Below are 18,663 nucleotides of genomic sequence, written 5' to 3' on the forward strand. Positions count from 1 at the left end.
TTTTTCCCTTCAGCTGCTAAATGTTCCAATATTTTCACCAGCTACTTGCTGACTTTGTCCCTCTGCTGTTTGGTGCTTAGCAGCCAGTGCACAGTGGGTTTACCTTCAGCAGTTTGCTGGGAACAGCTGCCTCCTGAGACTGGAAACAACGTGAGCGCCGAGAGTGAACAGGAACAGTGAATGTTGGCTGGAAAAACCAAAACAATGGGCTGTAATATGCTCAAATGTTCCGCAAATATATAGATGATTAGCTGTGGCTTTGTCTCTACAAGTGACACCATTCACATGGAGTCATTTGTGGCTCAGTTACAAGTCAAATTGTCTTGTGTTTTCATGTCAGCGCTGCACCTTTTGAGTCCACCATCCTTGTCTACTGCACTTTCCCCTCTGTCTTCTGCCAATGTTTTTGTTCTGTTTTTATTTTTTCTTCTTTTGACCACGTGGATGCAAAAACCACCTGCATCCTGCAAATAACACAAACACATAGAAAACCACTGGTTTGCGTTTGGGCCTTTTGGCAGAGACTCGGCCTGACATGATCAGACACATTCTCTGCTTTCTTTCTTGTCATATATTAAAAGTTCTCACTCGCAGCTTTCCTGTCAGCCTTGGTGTCCATCAACAGAGGCCCACACAATAGCAGCATGCACCACTGACCCCAATGCATCACACTCCGTCTGACGGATGGCACCACGTGCCTTAGCACTACTCCTCTGTCACACACAGATTGAGCCTGCGTTGAAGGATTACACAATGGATTATGATGGATTATAAATCCAGCATTCATACTTAAAAAACAGAAACAGCTGTCTCAACAAACTCTGACTCATATCACTGATTATCATTGCAGGGTGAGATATTTTTCTTTCTTGTTGTTGTACCAGCCTTAGATCAGGTCTGATTCCATCTGATCACCTTTAATTTCTTATTTATTTGTTTTTCATTATGTGCTCTGGTGAAAATAGAAAAAAATTGTTGGAGATGTGACAGTTTACTTCTTTTGCATGTGACTCCAAATGTGTTGCTATAGAAAAGTTGTACATTCCCCTTCACTACCGCTTCCTCCCTCTCCCACCATCTTTCTGCCTTGGTCAATTCATTATGAAAAGACTGAATTTGTTCTTGATTAACCCTATTAGATCAGAGAGGGTCTGAATATTTTAAAGGAAAGTGTCTCATTTTCGGTAAAGCTTCCGCTTTCTGTTTAAATTAATTTATGCGTGAGCACATGACGGATAGAATCCAGCTATCACCATCTGCCTGAAGACAGAGGAGGTGGTGGACGATATAGTGCAGGAGTGTTTGGCTGTAAACTGACAACGTGTTTGTATTTCACCACAAAACTAGAAACACCTTTAGATTTATGGTTCAAAGATAGCAACGTGCAGAATACTAACCTTTTCTGTCTTCCTCTCACACACACAGACACGCACACACCCTTTTAACCAAATTGGAGCGAAGGAGTCTAGGCTGCATGCTCATAACCGTGACAGAGTGATTTAACGTCACACACACACGCACACACACAGACACACACACACACACACACACACACACACACACACCGTGCCCTCCAGCAGCAGCACATTCCCACCTCTTATCTCCTTACAGCATGTTAGTCTTAAGCACTTACAGCCACCTCTAGCTGCCGTCCTGTAACCTTCACTGACTGCTAATTATGTGGCCAGGATTTCAGGGCAAGACGAGAGACATGACTGGACCAGACAGGTTAACACGAGCTCCTTCTTGAATATGCTGCCTAAACTTTCTGCGTGGTTAGGAGGAAGTGAAAGATAAAAACCATAATGGTGCAAAACTGACACATCACAGAAATGTGACATTTAATAGTAATGTCAGATTTTTATATGTATCATATTGTCAATTCTTAACATGCTCAGCTAGAGCTGATTTCATAATAATTAGGGAAGTAATGCGGGTTTTTTTGTATGAATTATTTGGTCTGTAATTTCAGTTTACTATCACATAAAACAAATGGATAAAAAACAAGCTTGCTCTAATAGTAACTGAAATCCTTCACCTTTAATCATGGCATATCATGGTATATACAGTATATGTTCTATTTTAATTTTATTTTATGTTGCCTGTTATTCCTTATTTATCTTGGACACAAAATCCCTTTTTGATAAATTTTATTTTGCCTTTATTGTTTAAAAGTTTCCACTTGGATTTCCTGGAAATTTTTCGAAATTAAATGGAAAATCTGATTAAATAAGTGGATATGCACAACAAATGCTGGAATACACACGAGGACAGCATAATACAAATTCAGCAAATCAAAAAACATAATGAAAACCCATGTGTAGAATGGTTGTTCATGCTCACTTGACCCTTTTGGATAATTTGGACCAATATTACGTGAGACGTTACTTTCCATCATCAAAGCTCTAAGTGAGCCAATATCTGTTGGATACTAGAGACTTGTTGAATCAACGCTGAGGGGCACTGAAGCTGCCCTTGAAGCTGCTGTGTATGTTTTAATTGGAACTGGTACCATATGTGTGGTGAAAAAAAATTCTATAAAACCTTTGTTTGGCTCCACAGTGGAAGCTGCATGAAGTCTGATAAATTACCTCAAGTGATATTATTTGAGTCAGTGTTGGCTGAGAGAACAAAGTGAGTTTAGCATACCTGTGCCTTCTCCTTTTCTCTGCATGAGTCCTGGAGCTCGATACTACATTAGCCACCACAAGCAGAGCACAGATCTTTGGCTGAAATCTCAGTGGTCATGTTGCATTGTGGGTATCATTTGACAAGAACGAAGAATGTGTGAAGTTAAAAAGGCAATATCTGTGATTCTTTATATGTATGTACCTATCTATCAGTCTATCTAGCACAGGCCGAAGGCAACGTGTCGAATAGATGGTATACTGTAATTCTCACTCTTTCACGCCTGGAGAAAGTGTCTTTCTACTCTCACTATTGTAAAGTCTCTGTCTAAAATGTACTTTCATGCTTGTATTTTGGAGCTTGGCCAAATTCAATCTGTGTAGTGAATTACTGAAGCTGTCATCAGACATGCATTTGAGTCTGGAAATTTTCCTGAAATTTTCTGGTGTATGACAAAACACAAAAATGCTGCTCTGGACATTTTATGGAACTTTTGCTTCCTACCAGCCCCCATGCAAACTATCCAGAGAATATCCGAATGAGCCCATGTGAAAAAATCTCTTGAAAGTTCAGACCGTGCAACTGGGCGTGTTGATGATTGTAAACTAAAACACTTCTTTCAAAATCACATGACATATTGTCATGTCCTGCCTCGTGCATGCTCTACCCAGATGCCACCGAATGATCCGGAAATTTTCCTGCTGTTGCAAGATCGTCTGACTCGGACAATTCGTCATCTGTGAACCGCAAACTCTGGAAAATGTTCGTACTCAGTTGCGAGTAGAAATCATCACAAAATAATAGAATACCCTGAAATACAACATATACTGTATATAAGAGTATTGTTGTTGAATCTTTTACCCTCTTCTCCACTATTGTGTCTGTTCAGCCACAACATTAAATCAGGAAACTGGTTTAATGGTTGAGCAGTGTCTCTGCTCCTCAAAGACACAAGTACCAGAACTCTTAATGTGACCTTTACTGGTGATAAATATATGGCTCGCTGCTGGAGTATGGAAGAAGGAGCTGCTCTCCCATTTAACCTTTTTTTCTTTTACAGTACCAATGCTTTGGGCAAGATGCCCTTTTGAAGCATTCATTTAAGATAACAATGTTATAAAGCACATGGCTGACATAGACTTCTGGCTATTTGGGATGATTAGATTGCTTTGCCCTGGTGTGTTTTTATTCTGTTACAGTCTTAGTTGACTCAATAACCCTCAAATCTGGATTTAGAGGGGAAGAATGAGTTTTCTTGACTTCACACGGTTCAATTATTCATCACACAGCGACTTAATTAGGACGACGGGGAAAGCAGGATGAGAGTGAGGCAGGATGTGAGGAAAAAATTGGAAAAATAAAGGGAGAATCGGATGAGTGATTTAAAAGTTATCAAAAGATGGTGAGGAGATTTATTGAGACGAAGAATAATAAAAGCATTGGGGAAAATTAACAGAAACGAGGCAGATGAAATTGGATCCCTCTCCCCTGTAATATGTGAGTTGCAACATGAGACGCTCTACCTAACGGTGAATCACTGCCGTTTGATAAATGGTAGAGTAGAGCTGCTCGATGTGATGAATCATAAATCAAAAGCCAAGAACATATTGTGGAGAGATGCTTGATGTGCTCAAGTGATTCAGCATTGTGATTGTGGGAGAGCAACAATGAAAACGTGGATTTGAGAGGTTGAGGATGGAGTGAAAGGAAAGACGATTTCAGGCAGGTTCAGGGGCATGTATGTAGTATAAGAAAGGAGCAAGAAAATAAATCAGAGGAATATGTATGCACTGCCACTCTTTTTTCACTTTTCTGTCTTGTTCTTTTTTCCTCCCTCCTCCCTCCCCCTCCCCCTCCCCCTGTCTCCTCTGTTGACCATCATCTGAGAGCTTCAGTGAAGGATGGTGTTAAGCCACTTCCAGCCCTCCGTCCAAAGCTAATGCATTTCCCTTAAATATTTCAATAAGCTCCTCCTCTGTTCTGCAAGGTTGAGTACAAGCGCTCCCTCAGCTGGCGCCCACAGAGGCACACTGCCACCGGGAAAAAAAAAAAACCCTGCCAGGGGTTTGATGTCTCAAAACTGCCGAAGACTTGCATTAAACATTAGGGAGAGATAAGGGAGAATGTGGGCGGACTGCAAGATGGGGATATAGATTATAGATCGAGGTGTGTATTTGAGATCTAACAGATAACCAATGCACTTTTATTTTTGCGTGTTTGTGTGTGCCGTGATTTTCTACACAGATGTAGAACAGCGTGCCGGCTGATGCGACGTGGGGCAAACTTTTATTGTTTGTCAGATGTGATTCAGCTCGGCAAAATCTGCTCTGACAGGCACTAGAGTGAAGCACACACATACACACACACACACACGCAGAGAGAGAGAGACACGAAAAGGCCTGTGAGCAAAATCAAACCACACATGAAAATAACACCTGAAAAATCCACTTCCCACTTTACACGCTGTTATGTAAGACAATAACCCTTGTGTGTGCGCGTGTGCGTGTTTGTATGCCTTTATCAAGCTGTTTGTAGACACATCCAGAGGTGGCAGCAGGAGCAGCGAGTGAAGCGTTTTATGGTTCAATAATTTCAGATCTTCATTACGGTCTATACCTGTCCTCCCTGGTCCTTTCCTTCCGCTCTGTCTCGCCCTCCATACTTCCGTCGCCTCTTCACTCTTGAGTCCTGCAATCAAATTTCATGGCAGCTTCCATCGTGGGGCTGGACTTAGAGGAAATTAAAAATCTTTGTTGCTTTGTCGCGCGCTCCTCTGAGTGGGAGGACGTCAATAAAATCTTACATCACGGCTTGACACACACACACACACATACAGTAGTCAACATAAAAAGCAAACACACTCAGCCACGCATCCAGTTACTGTATTGGAGGCTATACATTTACTCAGGGTGAGAAGTATGCACAAGGCCAAACACAGAAACACTATATTCATTAACCCGGGGGTGACTGGGTGCTGTGTGTGTGTACCAGCTATCATCTGTCTGCTATCGGTGGAGTCTTTAATGAAATGAAGACAAATATTGACGTGCTCTTTCTTTGTTCTTATATGTTTTGTAGTTGCAGAACCAGTAACCGGAAAAGCCTCATCCTGACCAGTACGTCCCCCACCCTGCCACGGCCGCACTCTCCACTGCCTGGACACATAGGTCAGTATCTTACAGTACCAGACTAAAGGAAGGTGTCTTGTTTCGATGTGTTTCCTTAGTGAAATAAAGAGTGTAAAATTTGTAAAAAAGGGATTTAAGAAATTAATTATACACAAAGCAGACTTACTGGGACTCTGGTGTAAGTTGTTTTCTCAAGAGAACAGAATTGAATATAGCAACAGAAAACACATTCTCTTTGAGAACATAAAATCTTGAAGTAGATTTCAGCTGACTTTAAACTCTTTTTTTTTTTAAACATGAAAAATCAATTTTGTTTGTTTAAAAAAGAATACCCGATAAGACAACCATGACAGCAACCTGACACCAGCTGGAAATCTCCAGTGATTCTACTTCTCACCTTGAGGATACTGTGGGTTTGAATTCTCACCTTGCTGCAGTGTACTGACATGTAACGTGTACATCACTGAGTAAAGGTGAGAATTCAAACCCACAGTTTCCTCAGTGGGTGCCATGACACGCTGGTTAGCCTTGAGATTTTATTTTCATGTCCAATAATCATGGCTCTATTTTAACGATCTAAGCACATGCCGCATTTAGAGCTTGTTCAAATCCCCTTTTACAGTTAGACAGCGGACACATTGCTACACCAGGCACGTGGTTCTAGAGGGTGCAACATGTAAAATGGCAACTGCATTGGTCTGAAACTAACACACACGCACCTACGTTGTGCTCTGCTCTGTGTGTAAGGCAGGGCTTTCCACATTCAACATCAATATGAAATAATGTTTCGCTTGAAAAAATTACACATCATCTGTCTCAGTGTTTTTAAACATATAAAAATGAAGACAAAAAAGACAAGCAGCAATCATCACAATCACTGACAATGTGTACATGTGTTTACTATCAGTATCCAGGTTTCTGCCTGCAGGTGTGTTTGGATTTCTCACCATTGTAGCCACTATGTCCTGGACCAACCCAACAAAGAGTTGTTTACATGCAACAGTGTCCTGGTTTCTGTCTGAGTGCTCCAGGTTGCATATCTAAAACTGGGTCTCATCAGAGGTTCTAGAACCAGAATGTGAGGTTTACATGGTAACAGATGACTTGGATAGTTTAAAAAAAACTCGATCACAGCTAGGATATTAGTGCACATTCAAACACACTCATTGTATTTACAACAGGTACAGACTTAAATATGCAGTTATACTACAGCAACTACAGTTGTCAGTTGCCATAGTAATGCTAGACTCTCTCCAGCATGTTTAGTGTTTTCAAGGTCCACAGCAGTCAGAAATCCTGAGCATAACAACAAATAATAGAAAAATTTCTCCTAAGAAACGCTGAGTCATCCGAGGCCTCAGCACAGTTGGAGACAACTGAACCTTGGCTGCTATGAAAAAAAAATATCACCACTTGTTACTATGATATTCTCAAATCCATGTACATTATTCAAAGATTAATCCTTTCACTCAAATTGTTACGATGATATTTACGCCATTAATGGGAAAAAAAAAGTATTACATTTGAATCAATATATAGAAAATATAAATATCTTGACACTTGGTCTCAAATGATTTAAAACTGCAGGACAGGATCAAGGATAGGATTATTACTGTAGGCATCTTGGGAGTAAGAGTCATGGTGAATATACAAAGAGTTTTTTTCGTTGTTTTTATTATAACCATAACAGTTTTGTCTCTGTTTATGATTGAAGGCACAAAGATCAAATCTTCTTATTGGTCTTGATGTCGTCTAAAATAAACGTGTGTGGTTGCCTAAGTGACATGGGGATGACTTAAACCTAAAATGAATGAATCCACAGTGTATATTCTTTTCTGTCCATATGTCTGTCAACAGGAAGCAGCCCGTTGGACAGTCCGCGCAACTTCTCACCGAGTGGACCCGCCCACTTTTCCTTCGCCTCATCTCGAAGGTTCACTTCCCTCTTTTATTCACACGAAAAGTCACACAAGAACAGTGCTAACTAGATTAGGATTATTTTTACACTCGCTCTTCGGGGACCACATCAGCTCACTACCCCACATGCAATGTGAAGCTGCATGCCATTGCTCTATCTGTGTCCTGCTCCCACTGAGCATCTGGGTGACAGAGCCCTGACAGCCGGCTGAGATGATTGAAGCGAGGTACCAGGATTTTGCCCAAACGTGTTCCCCTCATCACTCACTCAGAAGAAGTGTCAAACCTGGGGATGGCAGGAGAAGGCCCGAGGCAACAGGGGAATAAAAGGAGCGAAAATGTTATTGTAAAAATTGAAATCAGATGGAGGTGGTGAAATGGCTGTAGTATAACTGCCAATTGCGTTGTTTAGAGAGAAAAATGAAAGCCCTTTCCTCCACTCTTTTCATTCTCAGGGCCGATGGTCGTAGATGGTCCTTGGCTTCTCTGCCTTCGTCAGGATATGGCACCAATACACCTAGTTCAACGGTAAGTTGAAGAGGAAGAACAACCCCACCAATAATTCTCAGCATTTTGGCACATCTTGTCTTATTAGAGGACAAAAAAAAGAAGAATCACTGGGGAAGCTACCTTTTCTCTTCTGACTATTACAGTATACCTCAACCATCTGATTCGCGGTAGTAAAAACCTCTGCACCACAGTGTGTGGAGCTCATTGCATTAATCCTTATGTAAGGTAACGTGAGGCCTGTGATTACTGAGGCACTAAAAAGTCGACAGGCCACAGTGACTAAACGAGTGTAACTGATTGCTGAAATACTGAGTTTAACTGTGTGGATCAGTCATGTCCCACGCCCAGTCCATTACTTTATGGAGTTTTCTTGTAAACAAACATGATCACTAAAATACATTGAGTGTAACAGTGGTAAGTATATTTCCTTCCGAATGAGACATTTGCAAAGCCGATTTATTTTTAATTTTCTTTTTTATGAGCAGGAGCAGAGTGATATCATTGGCAGTAATGTCTATCGTTATGTATCATAGAATAAGATAATAAAGAGAGGTCACTGCTTTTGATTGCTAGACCCGTGGCTTGTATTGGCAGCTCCACCTCCATTGCTTTGTAAGTGTGTGTTAATGGGTGAATGTGAAGCCTGAGCTTTATTTGTGAAGCAAATTTCATCAACAAGGCATCCGAACAAGTTGTAATGGCAACATAGGGCAATACAGAAAGGCATTTTGAAAGAAATTAAAGAGTAAAATAGAGTAAAAACCAAAACTATATATAAATAGAACAATATATTTTTAAAAGAAATAGGGGAGTAAACGCAACATTGCAGTGTAAGAAATGAGTAATTATTTGATTTACTAAAAGATTTTTGGCAGGAAAGTCTTCAGCATTGATTTCCCACAGTGCTGAAGTAGTATAGTTATAGTCACAGCTAAGAAAGCCTCTAACATTGGCATAGGCTGTAGCTGAGATGGTACAGTGGGTTGTCCAATAATTGAATGGTGGATGGTTTGATTCCTGTGCCCTTGAGCAAGACACTGAATCCTGTATTGTTCCTCGTGCACGCAGAAGAATGTGGGTCATTTGGGATAAAAACATTTTCCACATCACACTTTTAAGAGCCTGCATCCAAAGAGCGTGTGTTTTGTGACGACAGTACAGCCGCAACTGTCCTGCATCTATCGTGTATTGTTACTGCAGCAACCTCAGCACCTTATCCTCTCGTAGGATAGAGCTGACAAAGTGTGTCCTTGTAACTCCAACCTTGTAGCTTTCAAACTACACACCACAGTTAAGCAGCAGTGTCCTTAGCAGTCCCCCTAGTTAAAATGCGAAGCGTCTGGTGATGATTGTGCAGTTTTTATAGAGACATTTCTTCATGTTCTCAAGAACAAGTAAAAACGTATTTTCTTTTCTTTGAGTTTTATCCTCTGATAATGAGGAGAAAAGTAAAGACAGTGGTTTGTGGGATCTGCTTTTTCTTCTTTTGCTAATTTAGCTGCATAAGTCATGATCTTGACGCACATGCCTGTATGTTTGACTATTCTTTCATTGCTAATTTGAAGAGGTGGGCTATGTATCCTTTGCATGAATATTTATTTCAAGAATTTATTTGCATCGATATTTCATGCATAAAATCAGTGTGTGCTATGCTGCATGTTAATTTGTATTCTGAAGTTACTTCCTCTACTTCTGTTGCGCTTTGACACGATTACACGCTGCACTGGCAGCTAAATGTCATGCATATACGAACACTCAACACACATGCGCCTCATGTTGACTTGGTCCTCATTGCTGTGGCTACTTAAAAGCATTTTAGTGCCGAAGAACATGCATCACACATAAACCTAAAAATAACAAATCCCTTCCTAAGAAATGATTGACCTGATTCATCTGCTGATGACTTGGCCTCTCTGAAAAAAAAAAGTGGAGCAGGGATAATTGGAATGAAATGTTACCAATCAGTATTTCTGCCTGAAGTCGTAAACCATTGTTCCAGTAACTATTTCTCTATCCATTGCTTCATCTCCAGAGTGACAGAGATCGATGATAAAGAGGGGCAACAGAGACGAATAAAGGCGAGTGTAGGTGGAAGTGAAAGGTGATTTGAAGTAAACGGAAACAACAACAACATTCGTTGTCTGAGTGAAGGATGTTTGGAGCATAAGAGACTACTTAAAGGGAATGAACGCTGCCAAGGTCCATTTTGTAAATAGTATGTTTGAAAAATGGACGTTAATGTGTATGACGCTCAGATGGGGGCAAGGTGTTGCCTCATAATCCACTCCCGGTACATTTCTGTTTCCAGCCCAAACACAATCACGTCCTCTGCATCTTTGCTGCTTTCACACACCATTTCTTTCATTGTCTGTCTCTCAGCAGTACATGTTGTAGAGAGTCACATTGTAGGCAACCGATTGATCTGTTGTTACTGGTGGATGGGTTTGAAGATGGTTTTCTCAGTTTTGGCCACATTCCTCTCCACTTCGTCCCTCCTCCACCCGTCAGTCTTTCAGTGCTCTACCAATTTTCTTACATGGGCCATTACTCGCTTGATTAGTTACAGCAGGACCTTTGCATACTGAACAGAGCAGATTAAAGGAGAAGATGTGTGATGTATGCGTGCGGGGAGGATTCTTTGTAGATGAAGAGGTGGATATGAGCCAAATTTATGCAGAAAAGCTTCAGGAGTTGTCGGAGATGTAAACACTTGTGTGGAGTGGAGGTAAAAGATGGAGGAAGATAGAAGGATGTTACAGGTGAAAAAAATCAGCCAACTGCCAGTATATCTCAGTTCCAATTTCCTTTTATTGGAAATCTTTTAGGTATTTGGATGCTGCAGCTTTTTGGCTACTTTTGACGCGGCAGATTGATACAACGAAATATACACCTTAGCTATCACAATAAACAAACTCCACACAGAAAGGCCCTGGTTGGTTTGAGCCGGGACTCGAACCCTGAACCTTCTTGCTGTGAGGTGACAGCGCTAACCACTACACCACCGTGCAGCCCTGCATATTGATCATGTTACCATATTCAAATTATATCAAAATAAAAGACCTTAAAAGTTTAGACCCAAATATGTTCTATAAATTATAATTTACAAATGGAAATTCAGATGCAAATTGTTAATAAATTAGCCTGCAAACTGTGGTTGGAAAGATCTGATCATTACAAGTACAGAAGAAATGGATGCTTCAAACCCTTTATATGAAGGGAAAGCTTGCAGCGGCTCATCTCACATTCAGTTTTCTGTTTCCTTAAACATGTCTTTCCTCTTCCCCTTGCTTCTTGAGTGGGCTGGGCTAGAATGCAAGTGAAGATAATCTGCATGCAATTGAGTGAACTGAGATGCACACTGTGCAAAAAAGGAGCAAGGCCCATATAAAACATTTTTCATCTGTGACAGCCATCTTATCCAATGGCCTTTTCCTCCATCTCTGAGCTCTCTCTGTCTACAGGGAATGTCCTAATTGATTCTGTGGACTGGACTTGCTGCATTCACAACATCCTCACTTGTGCCATTCTGCCGCTTGCAAGTGGCTGCGACCCGAATGGAGTTTCTAATGGATTTTTATAGCAGAAATCGTTGTGTGGCCAAAGCCAGCCATGGTGTCCCATTGGGAGATGTGTTCATTAAGCCTCCGATTGATCCAGGCTGTTATTTCCCTCCTGTGCTGAAGAACAGTCTTTTGTTTAAGACAGAATAGTGCTGCCGTCAACCCCCCCAAGGAAGTAAACACTTAAGGCGGCAGTAAATTTTTACTTGCAGTGACTATTTCCTCCCCTGTAGTCTTTTTCCTCTGTTTTTTAGTACAGATTATTCTGTTTTTGCCCTCCTACACTAACTCCTTCTGGATATATTCCTTGTTTCTGCACTTCCCTTTCCTGTCTTCTTTTGACTTAGTTGATTCTTTGTTTTAGTTTGTTTCCACCCACTCACCTCAAAGTGCACCTTCTCTTCTCTTCTCTTCTCTTCTCTTCTCTTCTCTTCACTTCTCTTCTCTTCTCTTCTCTTTTCTTCTCTACTCTTCTCTCTTCTTAAGATGTTCTCGCTATTTGTTGTCTTTGGTGTCTTCTCCATCACTTGGTTTCTATTTTTGAACTATTGATGTTGCATCTGCATCAGAGGCTTTGTAAAAGAAAATCCAACAAAGACCAGTTCATTTTTTTTAACCTTGTGTCTTTTTCATGTCTCTCCCCAGTCGTCCAGCTCGTCCCAGGAGCGTCTGCACCAGCTGCCCTTCCAGCCGACCATGGACGAGTTGCACTTCCTGTCCAAGCACTTTGGCAGCACAGAGAGCATCACGGATGATGACGGAGGCCGCCGCTCGCCGCATGTCCGCCCTCGCTCTCGGAGTCTCAGGTGAGAGCATTGGCGGGTCATGCACAAAAAAATTGTTAAAATAATAAATTCTTGTTTCTAATAGTTGCTTAGTAAAATATTCGTCAATGCATGTCGATTTTTCACAGATTAATCTATTTTACTCAAATTGTTAGGCTATTGTCATCTTAAATTAATCAAATTATATAAAAATAAGAGTAGGTGGTGTCAGACTTCTGCTCCCCACTGTATCATATCATATATTACTGTATATTGGATTATTATTGATGTCCAAGCTGTATATCTTCATCGTAGTAGAGCAGTGAGAAGCTCATATTTACGAATACTTAAAAAATTCCCAACAAATGCTTTCTTTACTCCTGTTTGAGTTATGTTTGCTAAAAGTATGGTGACCATCAGCTTTTTAGTAAATAACTAAACCTTTTTAGAAATGTGATCTATGTATTTATTCCGTCCTGTAATAACCAATTACTGAATTCCACAGATGAGGGAAGATTTAGAAAGCTATAAAGTATTGAGAGATGGATTAGGTTGGGTTTCGTTATTTTATGAAACTAGTTGACAAGAAGAAAAATAGTACTAGTCTTACCCTTAAATTAGTAATATGTACTACTGGGTCGATAAGGTCATAGCATCATGCTTTAGAAGCATGTTTTTATGTAAAATCTTTACATGCCAATGTAGGGGAGTAAAATAAACATCTGAGTTTTACCTGAGTAGAGGTAGAAATGATCAGAAATTCAACATATTTAAAGTTTGAGGTACTTTTCTTGAGTGTTTGTATTCAGGATATTTTCCACTGTTGTCTGATCAGTGTCAGTCCAACCCTCCAGTGCTTTGAGCCTCTCCAGAGTGCAGCAACAGTTTCTTTATTAGGAGGAGTCTCTGGTGCAAACTCCCTCCAACTACACATATTATTATCCTAGCTGGCCTTCTGCATGCAGCACACACCTACATACTGTACTGTACATGTCACTGTTTACTAGTGTTGAGTTTGCGTATTTAGGTCCTTGGCCGTCTCTGTTTTTGATACAACCTTGTGGCTTCGATATGCAGGAGGCTTGAAATGCCTCATCATGAGACTGTTCATATCATAATGTGTGATGCTAAACTGTGATGTGTTTGCCCACAAGGCAGAATACATAATATGCTTTTGACTGTCAAATTCAGCACAAGATGAGTTGCTGTGAAATATGATTATGTACTTGTTGTACAGGTCAATTTTGCATTGCCTCGTGTCTGTGTGTAGGAAAGCATATATGTGACTGAATGCATTTATGCATATATATATTTATATATTTTATGTTACTGACGTTATGCTTGTGATGGAGGCGTCTGGTCTGACAAGCAGAAAGACACTGGATCCATTAGAGAATCCGAGTACACTGATGTTCTGATCGGTCGATTAGCATAATGTACAGAGAGGATGTACGTGATCGGAAGCAGTGAATTAATCCTTCATTCAAGTAAAAAATACAGAATCTCCCTTGTCTCACCAGCTGCTTCCCCCCTCTCACTGTTTTACTCAGCCTTTGATTTTCTCAGTCGGCACTGTGGATTACTCTCCTGCTCTCTGTGTTTGTCTCCCCTCAGCCCGGGGCGCTCGCCATCCTGCTATGACAATGAAATCATGATGATGAACCATGTCTACAAGGAGCGCTTCCCCAAGGTCAGCCTCACACAAACAAATACACAAGTGTAAACTGTATATTCACATGCCAGCAAATCTGCACACAAACAATGTGCATACAATTAAGCTAAACTTAATTCATGTTTACATTTCAAAGAGGTATGCGGTTAAAAGTTAATTTGCCAATCTTTCAGGTACATGTGTGATGATATGTTAGAGGCTGAACCACTGTATTCAGAACGGCCAAAAACAGTGCTGTTGCAGAGTGGGCATAATATAGAGCTTCAGCCCAGGTCAGTGCTCTTATTTATAGTAAGGTGAAATCCATGGCATTTATCCAATTCCCCAGCGAATGGCTCAGGGCCTGTGGAAAAAGAGTTTTTTGGTGATGAGTCGGCTGTTGTTAGGGAATTTGGAAAGTATGGAATTCAGGTGCATAAGACAGACTCAGAGACTGAGGAAGATTTAAGATTCTTAACCTTAGAGGTGCGGGGCTGGAGAGAGAGAGCTGGGAAGGTAGGTGGCCGAGCCATCTCCAAACCAGGCAGATAGACGCGGATTAACTGGACGTGGCTGGTTACTAGGAATGACTGAGTGATGAACCTGAGGCACAGTCAGAGAGAACTTCTGGACAAAGCAGGAACAAAGCAGAGTGTGACCTTGATATATGTAAAACTATCACTGAACGATCCAGCAGAGACTGGAGGGAAGATCCGGGGTTTGAACTGTGCTGCAGATGAGTGGTGGCTGGTTGATGAATCACAGGTGGCGGGAGCAGGTATCCAGAAGGAATCCAGGACTGACAGACATCCAGGGGGGAAACACCACTCAAAGAGAGAAGGGGAAACACAAGACCAGGGGGGGAAGGGGGTGGGGGACAAGCCTTACGCCTGCAACAACATCTGGCAGTATTCTGGGATGGGTGTCAGGAAGATGTCCTGAGGGACAAACATGTAGAAAAATGCAGACATCATATGATCTGAGACACGAACAGACTACATTAGTCTGACTTTCATTAGGGTGGGAAAGGGAACAGAATCCTATAGGAGACATTGCAGTGGTACAAACAGCGCTCAGATTTCCAAGAAATGCTCCTCTTGAATGGTGGGATCACTGAGGCCATGAAAATGTCTGTGACCTTATCTGATGCATACATATAGTATAATGTCGGGCCATTACAATACCCCACGTGTTCAATTGGACATTTTGCGGGCTGTTATTATACATAGCCTAGATGTACAAAAGATATATATGTTGTCCACTCAAAGGATGTTTTATGCTGTGGCATTAAAGCAATGCAACAATTTATTGTTTCTGACATACATTCACACTATAAAAATCAGGCAGGATGATTGTTTGGACTGTGTTGTATTATGCTAGTTTCTTCTTAACAGAAGGTGTGGGCACAGATTCCCGTCATGCACTCTGCTCTTGCACTAAGCCGTTATCTCTGTACTCCTGTGAGTGAGGCTTTCCATTCTCCTCTGACCTCCAACGTAAAGACAGCCTGCAGTCAGAGTATCGGCCCTGATGTGTTGTTTATTGAACCATTCTTGTAAAGCTGTTGACACTGTATGTATCAAAACCCCTGGAGGTCAGCGGAGGTCTGAGATGCTTGATCTGACTCGACTGATGACTAGCGGACTTATTCAAGCAGAGGATAATAAAATACAAGTCTTAATTACGCAAGTAAAAAACATTTTAGAAAACAACAGGCACCGGGGGTTTAATGCTTGTTGATGTGTTAACTTTATCAATTAATCAAGATAATTCTAAATATCTTCCAAATTAGCCGAGCTCAGTTGATTGCCCGTGGAAGGCGATTGCATTATTCTCTCTCCACCTGTCTGACAACATGACAATAATTGACTGTCAACCAATTTCTCGTCCCCAATCAGGCCACAGCTCAGATGGAGGAGCGGCTGGCAGAGTTCATTCACAGCTTTTCCCCAGAGAGTGTTCTGCCAGTGGCCGACGGGGTCCTCAGCTTCATCCACCACCAGATAGCTGAGCTGTCCAGAGACTGCCTGACCAAATCACGGGAGGGCGTCATCACCAGCGTCTACTTCTATGAACTGCAGGAGAACCTGGAGAAGCTGATGAATGATGTGAGGCGAGGAGTGAAGAGTAAAGTAGGTTTGTTTCGCTTCAAACTCTGCGTCTCACAAACTGACCCGGTCTGTGTCTCTGCTTGTCCACTTTAGGCTTATGAGCGCTCAGAGAGTTCGGAGCTCACCTTCGTCATTGAGCTGGTCAAAAAGCTCTTCATCATCATATCTCGTCCTGCCAGGCTCCTGGAGTGTTTGGTGAGTTTGACACCACTGTCTAATAGCATAGCCTGCATTTGTTAAACCGTTAAACAAATCCAGATTCAAGACTCTGCAATTGCTCAGAGATTCTCAAGACACACTGATATGGATTTGAGAAATTAGCTTTTAATGAAAAAAGTGACAAGATGTGTTTTTCTTTTCTAAAGTGAGATTCCCGATTGAGATGGGAAAGGCAGGCTGCTGTGCATTTAGTCTGAAGTGATGAAACACTGGTTTTGCAGGCATGCAGTTTTGCATTGCTAATTGTGTTACAGCAGGTTTTGTTTTGTTTTCCCCACTACTGATCTTACACACAGAGTTCAGTTTATTTCACGAGAAGTATAACTGACAGGAGCTGAGAAGGGTCGGTCTTGAAACTTGAAATAGAATATCTGCATTTACTCAAGGTTACAATCCAATACAAATTTGCTGGAATAACGTGACAAAATATAATTTGTCATTTTATAACATCATTTGTGGAAGATCTTTTTTTGTGGAAGAGGATGTCAGCAACTGAATCTGAATAAACTGCAAACAAGCTCAAAACATTTGCTGAGATATGTTTAATGAATTTAAATCAAAGCAGGAGGATGTGTTGAAAACAAAGAACCTAAATCTCTACTCCTTTACCTCCTTAGTTAGTTTATTTTATAGGTACTTTATTATATTATATTATGCTCGTGCTTCCAGTAAATGTAGTGTCACCTTCAGCAACATGAGATGTGGATGTATGAATGCACTGTATAATGCATTAAAGGTCATGTTTTTGTTTAGTTCAGTACATCAGAAATGCTTCACATCTCTGCTGCAGCAGTATAAGCGTTTATTGCTGCAAGATATTTTTACCACTCAAAACTTGAAAATATTCTTTCCACCTCAATCATTGGTCAGTCTTCGTCAGCAGCACATCATATCGGCTCACCGATTGATGGCCTCCCATGTTCCTCATTGGCGAGGTCCCTCCTCCAGTACCCGTGGCTCATCTTTCTGTTGCCAAGGCGACCGTCAGAAGAGGTTGATAGGGTCAGGCAGGATGTTGAGGGGACTTTAGATCGTCATGGTCCTTAGGTTAGAGGCAAGTAGACACATGGATAAAATGTTGTCCACGGCTGTAGAGTTCATTTAGCATTCAAGTCAGTTGTGAGGTCTGATTTGGTGAAAATGTCACACAGTCAATGAGCGTTTTGAAACACGAATATTGTCCTGGAGCAGAGCAGGCTATCAGAGAGGCAGGTTAATGCCTCCATCTCAATACTCCCTCTTTTTTTCTCTGGTCTTGGGGAGCACATATGAGCAAGTGGGGGAGGAAGGAAATGATCCGGGCTGCCCCAGGCTCTGCTTTCTAATCAAAATGTTATTCCACCAACAGGAATGAAACTGAATCCCACAGGACAACACAAAAGGCTGTTTCATTGGGAAAAAAGGATGTTTTCAAGAAAGCAATTTAAAGTTGGGAGGTGTATTAACACTGATTATGTTTGTCTGACAACCCCGTAGAGCTGTTGGGTCGTGAATTCCCTGGAGGTTGTAAAGTAAATTCTAGTTTGTGATCATAAGTTGGGCTCTATTTTGGAATTACCGTGATACATTCATGTGTAACACAATATAGCTTCACTTCATCAACAGTCATCCGCTGTTAGCTGTTATCTAGTCCTTTTGTCACTGCTAACCAGGAATCTAGCAGAGATGGTTCGATACCTGGCTGTAGGCTGGGGAAAAATAATCAATATGGTGATATACTGTGATACATTTTCTGTTAATATGTTATCAGCACGCTGAGCCAGAGGGTGTTCTTCTTCCTTTTCTGCAGATAGTTAAACTCTTAAACTCTAAAATCTTCTTGTTTCTGGCATGTCAATGCCATAGATATATAATGTTAAATATTAAAATAGAGTCGAAGGTTGTTTTGACTGTTGGTTGAAAAAACAAGCAATTTGAAGAGGTTACGTTGAGCCATAGGAAATAGGAATGGGTGCTCTTCATTATGTTTTTTTAGCCAATTTCAAGATCAAACAAATAATTTAAGGATTGAAAAAAGAATTGCCAGATAAATTGAAAATTAAAATTAGTTAGAATTAGATGCAGCCCTAAATGCAGCACACACCAGTCCTGCTTTATAAAAAAAACTACTCAAGTACTGTTGTTATGTATATTATTATACATGGAATACTTTATATTTTGCTATACAGTATGGTA

General features: G+C 41.0%; 1 protein-coding gene across 3 annotated transcripts in view; it reads left to right on the forward strand.

Moving 5' to 3' along the window:
* Positions 1–18,663, forward strand: part of mast1a (microtubule associated serine/threonine kinase 1a) — a 62,333-nt gene that overhangs the window by 21,207 nt on the left and 22,463 nt on the right. For all 3 annotated transcript variants that reach the window (XM_035637002.2, XM_035637003.2, XM_035637004.2), the window contains 7 exons: positions 5,707–5,795; positions 7,614–7,689; positions 8,129–8,201; positions 12,389–12,549; positions 14,122–14,197; positions 16,057–16,266; positions 16,363–16,464. In XM_035637002.2, the coding sequence (XP_035492895.2) occupies positions 5,707–5,795; positions 7,614–7,689; positions 8,129–8,201; positions 12,389–12,549; positions 14,122–14,197; positions 16,057–16,266; positions 16,363–16,464 (787 nt within the window). The remainder of the gene's footprint in view (positions 1–5,706; positions 5,796–7,613; positions 7,690–8,128; positions 8,202–12,388; positions 12,550–14,121; positions 14,198–16,056; positions 16,267–16,362; positions 16,465–18,663) is intronic.

Source organism: Scophthalmus maximus, chromosome 8 (assembly GCF_022379125.1).
Source record: "Scophthalmus maximus strain ysfricsl-2021 chromosome 8, ASM2237912v1, whole genome shotgun sequence".
Classification (NCBI taxonomy): Eukaryota; Metazoa; Chordata; class Actinopteri; order Pleuronectiformes; family Scophthalmidae; genus Scophthalmus; species Scophthalmus maximus.